At 38.7% G+C, this 12394-nt stretch overlaps 1 protein-coding gene across 1 annotated transcript; it reads left to right on the top strand.

The window, feature by feature from the left end:
• The first annotated feature begins 1048 nt into the window (after positions 1–1048).
• LOC145076591 (secreted RxLR effector protein 161-like) lies at positions 1049–2164 on the top strand. The gene is made up of 2 exons (XM_079022409.1): positions 1049–1614; positions 2143–2164. The coding sequence occupies exons 1-2, from the start codon at positions 1049–1051 to the stop codon at positions 2162–2164; spliced, it is 588 nt and encodes a 195-aa protein (XP_078878535.1).
• Positions 2165–12394: the final 10230 nt, after the last annotated feature.

Genomic DNA, 12394 nt, shown 5'->3' with positions numbered 1-12394 from the left:
ACACAACTTTGTATAAGGAAAATATTGGATTTTCTTTGGAAACACATTACCATTATAAAAAAAATATAAGTACAAAATATGCACATACTCTCGGCCTTGGGATTTAAGGCTACATAACTTTTTATAAGGAAAATAAAGGATTTTTCTTGAAGTTCTTACAAGAACACAATAAAAGGTGAAGCGGACTACATTATTCTCTAAAGTGGAATATTGCATGTTCAACTCATTTATCTCCAAAATTGAACCTAAAAATGTTCAAATTGCTCTTGATCATTCTGATTGGGTGCAAGCAATGCAAGAGGGGCTCAATGAATTTTGAACGAAACAAGGTCTAGAGACTTATTCCCACTCCAAAGGATGCATCAGTTGTTGCTCTAAAATGGGTATTTCGTAACAAGCTAGACAAAGAGAGAAATATGATAAGAAAGAAGACGCAACTCATAGTTAAATGGTATTGCCATGAAGAAGGAATCGACTACGAAGAAACCTTCGCACCAGTTGCTAGGATGGAATCTGTTTGCATCTTCTTGGCATTTGCAGTACACAAAAACATTGAAGTATATCAGATGGATGTCAAGTGTGCCTTTTTGAATAGGAACAAGAAGAAATAGTGTATATGGAACAACTACTAGGGTTCGTAAACAAAAGTATCCTTATTACTGTTACATTTTGGACAAAGCCGTTTATGGTCTAAAGAAAGCTCCAAGAGCCTGGTACGAAACTCTTACTCGCTTTTTTAAAACAGGCTATATTTATACAAGGATCGGTCGACCCAACCTTCTTTCGCAAGAAAGATTGTGACCACTTGATGATCGTCCAAATTTATGTTGATGACATCATCTTTGGATCAACTAACCCCAGCTTTACGATTGAGTTCCGAAAGCTAATGGAAACTAAGTTTGAGATGTGCTCCATGGGTCCGATTAACTTTTTCCTTGGTTTGAATATAAGACAGAGTCAGGAAGGTATCTTTATCAATCAAGAGGCTTATACAAAGGCCTTACTCTCTTAGTTTGGAATGGTGAGAGATTCAATGGTGAAGGTACCAATGGAATTCGGAACGAAACTAACACCGTCTCTGGACAAACCAGCTGTTGATATGACTCTTTGTCGTCAAATGATAGGTTCATTGATGTATCTAACCGCTAGTCGTCTAGACATCATATTTTATGTTTGCTATTGTGCTAGGTTTCAAGCGAATCCTCGCGAACCCCACATGACGGTTGTTAAGAATATCTTCAGGTATCTCAAACGAACATCCTCGCTAGGAATATGGTACCCTTCAAGTTCAGGTTTCTTTGTTCAAGAATTTTTAGACGCTGATCTCAGAGGTTTCAGTTTAGATCAAAAGTGTACAATGGGAAGATGCCAATTCCTTGATGGCAAACTTGTAAGTTGGCAATCTAAAAAGCAAACTTACGTCTCCCTATTAACTGCTGAAGTAGAATACATAGTTGCTGCTTCTTGTACTTCACAAGTTATATGGATTCAAAGTCGGCTTCGTGACTATGGCATAAATATGAAGCGAATCCCCTTGTATTGCAATTCTGAGAGCGCCATTCGCATATGTCACAACCAAATGCAACATTCAAAGACCAAACACATTGCACTGAGGTATCACTTCATTAAGATCAAGTGGAAGATGGAAATGTCGAGATACACATTGTTAGATCCGTTGATCAGTTGGCCGACATCTTCACGAAAGCCTTACCGGAACAAACCTTTAATCGAATTCTTCAAGGCTTAGGAATGATAGATGCTGAATCAGTTCCTAAACCACCTTCGCAATCATAAAGTTTTGGTTGCACTGCGAATTGGTGCGAACGCTCGCAATGACTCGCAGTCCATTGCTCACATTTCGAATTGGTGTGAACGCTCGCAGTAACTCGTACTCAATTGTTGACACTGCGAATCAGTGTGAATGTTCGTAGTGACTCGCAATCTACTGTTCATTCGTGGTTCGGGACTTCATGTATCCTTTGTACATTTTCTTTATTGCTTTCATTTTTTTCTATTTTTATTTCTCTTTCAGAAAACTTGAAAACCCAAAAATATTTATTTCTTTTTGTTTTTATTTTTTTTTTTCAGAAAATCGAAAATTCAAAAATATTTTATTTCTTTCTGTTTTTGTTTTTTTTGCAGAAAAACAAAATTACTAAAATAATTTCTTTGTTTTCGTTACTTATTTCTTTTCGTAAAATAATAAAAAATACCAAAAATATTAGATAATTGAGCAAGTTTTAAGGCTAATATCTTGGTGATCTTAAATTTTAAATGATGGGGCAGGTATAAATTTTCTAATCTATGCACTAGTTAAGTGTCCCTAGAAGCATGTTGCTGCATGAAGACCAAAGCCTCAAAGACTCTATTTTGAAGCTTTAATGAATCGATAACACCAATCGTTTCTTCGCAATAAGGCTGTTCATTCACATAAGTCAAGAGCTACCTTACTCTTCTCACATTGAGTTAAGAGTTGACTTGTTGGTCACTTTCGTATAGTAGAGGTACATTATTTCTTTGGAACCACCTCCCACTACTTCTCCATAACTTTCACATTTATAAATGTAACCCTTGAGACTCTTAGATATTATCACTGAGGTTTATGGTTACAACAAATTTGTGTTTATGATCTTAAATTCGTTATCACCACGAATTGAGTAAAACCCAAAATCCAACACATATTTTCAAATTGACGGTGAGCAATTTAAATGTTCTAGCTTTTTCACCAAAGAATTAACGAATCTCCACCATTGAGCTTTTTTACATATTTTCCAAGTCACTTAAAATAATTCAAAAGCATACTTGTTCTTATGGCTACACTGGTTAGAAAAGTACTTCATGCAAACGTTTGGACTTATGTCATATTTCGTAGTTTGGTTGAAGGTAAAACCAAGCTTTAAGCTTAAGTAAAAGAAGCATTTCACTGTTTCTCAACAAACAGATGATCGTAATTCAACAAGACACCACACAGACGCTTTAGAGTCTCCCTTAACTCCAAATGAAAAGATCATTGCTCGGGATCCATCTGCTTCATGTCTTAATAGATATCACTAGAATCCCACAGAATAATGTTGATTTATTTCTTTTTCTTTGGCACACTCTCGCACGAAGATCCTTGTGATTTTCCAAAGTCTGGTTCGTGGTACTCATGATTACTTTCAGTTCTGCAGATCTATTGATGGAAATTAATTGCGAAAGGGTGTATCTGAATTGGTTTCGAATGGGCGTAAATGAAACGACATTTTAAAAGGATAGGATTTGGGCGCATGAAAATTTGAAACGGACGCTGATTTGATGCCGCCTGACACACGTCACAACTGTCTCTCACACCTTTTTAGGCGACTTTTCAGTACTCGGTGCAACCAACCGCCAGATTTCTCTCTCTTACTATACAGTATAAAAGGATTCTGACGATTTGATATTACTTACCACTTTCAAAAGAAATCAAAATCCTCCCGACGATTATTCTCTCTCTACTGTTCATCATCGTCTTCATCAAGCTTCCATGGCAGCTTCTTCAGAAACCCCCTCCACCGTAGAACAAATGGCACAATCATCGATTCTCAACATCAAGACAAACTAGAACCTCATTCTGGACCTTGATCCGACCAAGTATGATAGTTTTCTTCAACCCATCATCAAGTGCCTTCGGTATTCTCCACTGGTGATAGCACTGAAAAAAATCAAAAATTGTTCCTTTGGTTCATCTGTCCAAGGCCTATTCAACGGCTAGCTACCAAAAAGGCGAGGAGATGATTATGTAAAGGATCTTTAACAAGAAAACCCAAATCACAAAATCGCGATTCTGTAGCCTACTAGGGCTTCCTCAAGGTCGTGACCTGGTTGACCCTGAGACCGTCTCCAACTTTGCCATCTTGGTGATGTTTTACCAGATGGGATACAAGGAAGCTTTGACTGTTGAATACAAGTTCAAGAAGACAAATTTGTCGCCGATGTGGAATGGACTGTTCACACTCATCTTCAAAAGTTTCTCTAAGAGGGTTACCAGAAACGACTGTGCAAGCAAGCTCTTTATGACAATACTGTATGGCATCTTCTCTGGTATCAATCTTGACTATGGCTCAGTGCTTTGGGCTCAATTGTTCCAAAGTACCCTTTCGACTACACGACACAGTGAGATTTCCTATGCTCATTTCTGGACTATAGTGGTTCAAAGGGCCATCGATCAACTAAACATCCCGGTTCTAGAAGATTCATGTATGGGCCCTATTCAGATCTTCCACACCACCAACATAATTTTGGCTAATACTTAACGATTCTCGTTCATCTGCTCAATCCCTGTGACGATGCTTCATAACATACCGACAACGAGTGAAGTTATGCGAACGTATCGCAGTCTGCTAGTCTCCGGTCTTTGCCTAATGACCGATGAATTACGAAAGATCCTTAAAGAGGCAGACAGACCAAAGAAGGGCGGAAAGAAAAGAGGTGTGAAATTGGTCCATCTGATCAAGCCAAAAAGCTAAAGAAGAGGATCAAGCAAGTGGCTCGCAGGCTACGTACTCCAACACCAAGTGACCACGAAGATTCGTAGTCCAACACGGTTTCAGAGATTCCAATCCAAGAAGATGTTCACAACGAACATGATGATACTGCTTCTACATCTCAACCACAAGTTTTAGAGCCTACAATAACGAACCTTGAGGTATCTTTTTAAATACATACTTCGATTCTGATCACAAAATATTTTTTCCACGATTTCTCCGTTCCTGCACCCACCTCTACTGTCTCCACTCCAGTTACTATTTCTCCTTGCCCACCTATATCTTTGGGAGTTTCGCAGACCCAAACTTCTCTCACACAATCAACCCCATTGTTTACAGATTCAACAACGACTGCTCGCTTCCATGATTTTTCTGTTCCTTCACCCTTCTGTCCCCCAAATCTCGTATCAGCAAGCTTTGCTCGGTTCGTCGCCGGCTGTGACTGCACCGGTCTCCAGTCCCTCCCCTGAGACTCTCCCTCCTCCCTGACCTGTAACTCTAGCTTAATCTCCCTCCACCTGGCATTGGTCTGCAACTCGTCCAATGTCCGGTAAGACGAGTTCGCCACAAACTCCTATATATCCCTCCTCAGTATACTCAAATAATGAGTCACACGTGCTTGCTCAGTAGACACGTGCTCAGGGAAAAACAACACCCTATCGTGGAACATCCTCGAAATCTCAGTAACAGTTTTTGTCTTCTGCTTGAGAGACAGAAACTCCTGGGCCAACCATTCCCTCTCCACCTGGGGAACATACTCGTCTCGAAACAACTACGTAAACCTATCCCACGTCACTACAGCATGGTTTGCAGGAGTAAAACTGGTTCTCACAAACTTCCACAAGTCCTTCACTCCCAAGCGAAGCTGGTTCAGCGTAAACCGAACTCTCAAGTGCTCTGGGCATGAGCACGTATAAAAGCATCCCTCAATGTCATAAATCCATCTCATGACAACAATCGGATCCTGCTCCAACTCATTTTTCTCTTAAACTCTTTCTCATTTTGGCAAAATCATTTCTTTTGAAAAATTCTCTCAAATCCTCAGTTTGAGTATAGACACACCTGAAGGTATATCCGAATCCCTCAAAACAAGACTCTGATACCAACTTGTAACACCGTAAATTTTCAAACAAAATTTTTCATTTTTAAAAATCACATAATTCTCATAAACATAGTTATGAAATCTCCAAAATAATAATTTATCAAAAACACATGTTCATAAATTCTTTAAACACAATCCAAGATCCTCAAAACATAACTCTGCCTCGTGTGTACAATCAAACCGGTGCTTCCTGTGATCCTAAGAAGTACCTGAAACACATAACACATAACACGGTAAGCACGAAGATTAGTGAATTCCCCAAAATACCACACATATCTCATTAGCCTCTCATGGATATGCTCAAATAAGACCCTCCGGTCAATGTGTCTCAGTGGGACCCTCTGGCCCCACAACTCGGCTGGACCCTCTGGTTCTAACTCAGTAAGCTCAGAATAATACATATCATAAATCACAAAGACATAATGCAGGATATCACAATACTCAATATAATCACATAAGACCCTGCGGTCACACAAAGATTACCACTCTAGGTAAGTATAGTGAGAAGACTCACCTCAAGCAAGCAAATAACCTCGTACACGAATCTCGAACTAGCCTCCGCCTAACACATAGGATAATTATCTCTAAGTAAGACTTAAATCACAACGCTAAATAAACTAAGTTATTTTCTCTCTCGAACTCTTGCAATTGGTAAAAGACCATTTTACCCCTCCATGGTTCCCATAATCCCTGTCTTGACCAAAACCTAAAGTCAATAGAAGTCAACACTCGAGTCAATAGTCCATGTTGACCTAACTCGCCGAGTGCATCTATGTGACTCATTGATTCCCCTTGTTTCCTCTGAAATGTCATGAAAATCCAACTTAACTTGTCGAGTTGTCTCGTCAACTCGCCGAGTTACCTATGTCCGAACTCATCGGGGAAAACCTTAGTCGACTCGTCGAGTCAGCTCGTTGACTCGGCGAGTCTATTTAATCTATTTTCTCATTCAGACATTTTAAGGCAGATCTACAACCCCAAACTCTAGATCTAGCATCCCAAGGCTTGAATGTCACGTAAAGCTGTAAGCTTTACGTTCATGCATGGCATATTAGACTCATAATGCCAATACAAACTCCAACAAGGGTTAGATGCATAATCGCTAGACTCTAGCTCAATAAAGCTCGAATCTTTGAGCTCTCAAGTCATCCTACAGTCTAGATCTGAGGTTTCAACCTCATGATATGCCCAAATAACTTATTGTCAAAGGATGGATGGGAGAAAACCCTACAGACCTCCCTAAACTAAGGTCTCTCAAAAGAAAGGTCAAGATAGAAGCTTTTTACCTTTGCACTGAAGCTAATCACTGAAGAACTCCGGATCTACAGCCCCTCCTTGATCAAACATGCCAATCTCTCCAAATCTCCTTCCATGGATGCACAAAACCACTTAATTTAGTCTCTCTCTGTCACAACTAGCACTTTTGGCTAGGAAATTCCGTCCTCAGGTAAGTAAAGACTATTGTGAGATTGTGCTGACACTCCTAAGTGTTCAATATGAGTTCCTAAGGAGCGATATAGTGTTATAATGCAAATCTCTCCAAGTATAGTGAATCTCTCCAAGTATAGTGAATCTCTCCCAAATCTCTCCAAGTATGTGAAATCTCTCCCAAATCTCTCGAAGTATAGTGAATCTCTCCCAAATCTCTCTAAGTATGTGAAATCTCTCCCAAATCTCTCTAAGTATGCGAAATCTCTCCAAGAATAGTGAATCTCTCCCAAATCTCTCTAAGTATGCGAAATCTCTCCAAAAATAGTGAATCTCTCCTAAATCTCTCCAAGTATGTGAAATCTCTCCCAAATCTCTCAACGTATCTCAAATCTCCCTAAGTACCTTCCTCAGTCGAAAACAGCTCAAAACCGGAAGAGGAAACCTTGGTCCGGATCCTCTTGGTCCGGAACCCTCTTAGTTCGGAACCCTCTTAGTCCGGGCACCCTTCTAAGGAATCAGGAGGAATCACTTCGGAACCCATGTGCTTCAGACCCTCTTGCATGACTCCGGAAGGACCTCGCCTGAAGACCTACTTCGGAAGCTGCAGCCGGCCTTCGCATCCTCGGTCCGGACCAACCCCACTCGCACCTAACTTCGGACTTCGCATGGGCTTCGAAAATTGGCTGATGACTCCGGAAAGCACTGTTTGCTTCGGAACTTGTCCAACGCCTTTGGAACCTACCCAACAACTTTGGAATTGGCCCAATTAAATCAAAATTTTCCTAAGAGGCTCCGGAACTTTGAGAAATGCTCCGGAAATTTCAGAAGGACTTCAGAAATTACCCTAGAGCTCCGGAATTCACTATTTAGCCCCGAATTTTGGACTATTCCGGACATTTTCTTCATTTTGGGGTATTTTGAGGTTGGGAATCCCACCAAACTCGTGTTTTTCTTATCTAAGACCCCTAAAACCTTTATTTTATGCCAAATTTAATTATTTAAATTATATTTACATAAAATAAAAAGTTTAGGATTTAGGAAAACCTTATCCTAAATCGAGAAGAGGATAAGGAAGTTGACTTTGTGATTTGATGAAATTCCTCATTTCCCATGCAAATCACGGTATTCCATGCCTTACCCACCACATATCGATGCATGGACCACCAAATCCCCATGCATCAAAGATTCCTTTCCTTTTCTTATACTCCAAAGCAACGACAGTGAAGGGGTTAGACTTCACATATTCTCTCACTTTTCTCATTTCCTCTCAAAACTCATCTCCAAGCAAGAACAAGAACTTGCTGAAAACAAAATTCTCAATTTCTCCCTGGAGTTGTAAGGTAAATTCCTCCACCCATCTAATATTTTATAATATTTCAAGATGAATCCATATTATTTTATTCATAATATGTGATGATCACCCTTAGGAAAGCATCCCTCCCAGGGAAGTTCCTCATCTCAACAAGAGTTTAAGCTAGAGATCTTCACCCCATAACTCCAAACAACTCCTCAACCAACTCAAGGTGAGCTTCATACCCCACATTTTTCAATGTTTTAATGTTTTTGGGGGAGAGTACAACTCAAATCTTTCCTAAACTCTTAAATGATTGCATATATATGTATGTTTGTATGTGTGTGTGAAATATTATTAAATTATTATTTGGTAATATACTCATGAACAAAGGATTTCTAAATTTCATAAAGAATGGATGATACTTTGTGCAAAAGAGCCTCTCAACTATTGAGTGTGTCCAACTTAACCCCTTTATCTATGCTTTGATGTCTAAAGATAAAAAGTTATAAAAGGGATCTTACTAAGTGGACACCATTTCTAATGATTTTTCAAAAATAGAAACTTTGTGACTATTTTGCAAACTATAAGGGAGTATTTTATAAATATTCAACATAAAAGTTTGCGTCAAGAAAATATACAAGTAGAGCCTTTATGACAGAATTATTTGCATGTCATAAGTTGCTGTCATAAAACCTCCAAGAACACAAGTAATGTTCTATATGTCATAAAACAGAAAATGCGTGTCATAACCGGCAGTTATAAATTTATATAAAGTATAACTTGATACTTCTTCTTTTGACTAAAATGACTCATTTTCCAATAAACAAAAAGGAACGGACACGAGCACCCGGTTAACGAGCACAATCAACGATATGGAACGAACGATATTTATATTCCAAGAGTACGAATTTCATTATTTATCTAACAAATAATGGATCTCTAACGATTGCTCAAAAGGTTGTTAATATTCTAGTAAGACAAATCTCAAAAGTACCCAAATATAAAAATATTAGTGTACGTCTAAGTCCTGTATGGAGTTATAGCCAGAGTCTCCTGGAGGGAGAGCGGGAATTTGTGTATAGATTTATATGGGGTTGACACCCCGCACCTTCGTTGTTCGCTACAGCTAGACAGGCCAGTCTAGGGTGACAAATGTCTTTTCCAAACCGAGGGCGCCTGAGAAACACCAAACAGGCACTCCGTCATGATTAGTATGGTTATAACGACTCACTAGAATATGTTATATTAATTAGAAATTTATGCAAGGAAAACCTCATAAATAAATTTTGGCACATTGTGTTGACTGTCCTACACGTGATAAGTGATGATCCGCATTTGTTGTGTTGACTGTCTTTCTTCATCGCGTAGAATGTCCACAATAGCCATGTTGATTCTTTCTCCTAACAAGTATAGAGTCGTAATACTGCTATTTTTACAAATTAAAAAGCATAGGACTCTATAGAAAACGATTTTCTACGATTTCGATAATGATAAACTAGAACTTACGAATATTTTATAGCAGAAAATATAGGATTTTCTGGAGAAAACGATTTTCCACGATTTCGATAACGATAAACTAGAACTTACGATTATTTATAGCAAAAAATATAGGATTTTCTGGAGAAAATGATTTTCCACGATTTCGATAACGATAAACTAGAACTTACGATTATTTATAGCAGAAAATATAGGATTTTCTGGGGAAAACAATTTTTTTTCTACGATTTCGATAACGATAAACTAGAACGCACACACTCAATTTTACTCGATAAGAGGAATAGGATTTTCAACCATATTTCCTATTTGAAAATAAGGGATTTTTCTTGAGACGGTTGATTGTTACTATTCAAAAAGAACTATTCTAGGACACAGCTCTCTTTTACATATCACACTACTTTTCAAAATCACTCCTTATAAGGATGAACAAAAGTAATGTCATGCACACATATATCCATGATTTTCAAGGTGAGACTTCAAACGATTTTATAGAAAATATCTGATTTTTTGAAAGTACAACGAGAACGATTCTAAACAAGTGTAAACGATTTTATACAAAAATGCTTCTGAACTCACCAACTTTTTAGTTGACGCTTTTCAAAACGACTTGTATTCTTAGGGATCTAGTAAGCAGGAAGCAAGGGACACTGATGCAAGATCATTTAGCTGTAGTTGAAGTTTTCTACTTATGTACCTTTTGTGTAATCCGAAGAACAAATATGTAAACAATGTAAGTTTGTCATCTCAATGTATGATGTTTGGATTGCTCTGTTTCATTTATATTCAATTGTTATGATACTGCACAATGAAGTCACCCGCCTCCGGACGTTTCCGCCGTCTGGTCCGGGGGTGTGACACACACACACACACACTCTCTCACTCTCTCTCTCTCTCTCTCTCTCCCTCTCTCTCTCTCTCTCTCTCTCCCAAATCAATCTGATCGATTAGGGTTTCACACAGGGCAGTTGGGTTGCTGGTGAGACGGAAATGAGGGCTTAAGGCCCTTCAAATAGGACATAAACCCGAAAGATTAGGGTTTCCACTCATAGCGAGTTGGTCTTTCCGACTCGCCGAGTTGGTTGTAAAACCCACATGGCCAAATTCGTCTCTACTCGACGAGTTGGAGCATCCACTCGTCAAGTTGCTCACTTAACTTGTAATTAGATATTATAAATATTATACCTGGGAGTCGGGATTTTACAAATACCTTCATGTTCATATAAAGATCGGTGAGAACGAAATAGAAACAAAGAAGTTATAATTGTTTGAAGTTGGAATGAATTTGGGTGAAAACTTGTCTCCACAAGGTGGAGAGTGGGTCTCCACAGTGTGGTAATCACCACAGAGCAGAGAACTCTTTTACATGGAGCAGAAGCTGGCCAAGCGGAAGCCTATGAATTTTTTATGGATTTCAACATATTTAAAGGTAAGGACTCTTGTAGTAGGGCATTTTCTCGGCTACCATCACATCTAGACCTCCTTGAGAGCAAGCCTAACGCCCCTCTTCATTATTTGAGCTCATTCTCTCTCCTTGAACATCTTTTGGGTGCTTTTGGTGGTCATTTAATGAAGCTTGAAGATCACGATAGTTCTTTTTCTTACAAGGAAGGTTGTTTCAAATTTGATTATATCAAAGTCACTACATTTCTGGACTATTTTAAGTATAAAGTTCATATTTTGCTTTATAGTTCATTAGATCCTGTCATTCATGGTTTTTTTTGACAATTTTGGTCCATTTTATGGGTGATTTTGGAGTTGATTATACTCTAACCTATTTTTATGAGTTTTCAATTCTTCTTGGACCTCAGGGACTAGAAAATTTATGGTCTTTTGCCTTTCCTTTACGCCATGCAAGTTTTATTGGTCCTTCAGGTCAGTTTTGGTTTATTAAAGTTTAGATCTTGAAATTTTCTGGCATCATTATGGAGAAAGTTGGAAACTTTATCCATTTAAACATCATGTTGATTCAGATCAGAGGGTTGGAAACTTGGACTTAATGGATTAAGTGAAAAAGATTCATTTTTGGTCCCTTTGAGACTTAAGGTTTAGATTCTTGGTTGTTTGGACCATGCTAATGGATAAAGTTAAAAACTTTATCCAGTACGAAGCTATTAGGTACCAAAATCTAACAAGTTGGAAGCTTAGGTTTAAGGGGTTAAGTGTTTAAGCCATTAAGTTCTTGGGACCGGTTCCCATGGCGTGGCATTTTGCTCGCCACATTGTGGAGGCTATTGTCACCACGACTGTTTTGCTGTGTAGCTGCCATAATGTGGCCTATGGGTGTACACGATGTGGAGGTCAGCTGGGACTGACTTTGACTGCTGACTTTTTGACCAGTTTCACTTTTGGTCAAACTTGGAGAGGTGTTGAGCTATAGTAAGAGGTTTAGCTTGTGATTGGTTTAAGAGGTTCGTGTAGCTGATTGTATGGGACTTTGAGTAGTGGATTTCATCTATTCGTTTAGGTGAGTCATCTCATTGTATTACATTTATCATAGTGTGTATGTGTGTATGTTCCAGACTAGCTGGTTCTTATTTGTTGATTGTTATTATATGTGTATTTGAG

Source organism: Lactuca serriola, chromosome 9 (assembly GCF_051521515.1).
Source record: "Lactuca serriola cultivar US96UC23 chromosome 9, Lser_US96UC23_V15, whole genome shotgun sequence".
Taxonomy (NCBI): Eukaryota; Viridiplantae; Streptophyta; class Magnoliopsida; order Asterales; family Asteraceae; genus Lactuca; species Lactuca serriola.
The sequence above is the reverse complement of the archived record's forward strand: the minus strand, read 5'-3'. Positions and strand labels throughout refer to the sequence as shown.

Coding starts and splice junctions, on each gene's coding strand:
- LOC145076591 (XM_079022409.1), top strand. CDS start 1,049: ATGGAATTCGGAACGAAACTAACACCGTCTCTGGACAAACCAGCTGTT. Junction 1,615..2,142: donor ACCAAACACATTGCACTGAG/GTATCACTTCAT, acceptor TTTTTTTTGCAG/AAAAACAAAATTACTAAAAT.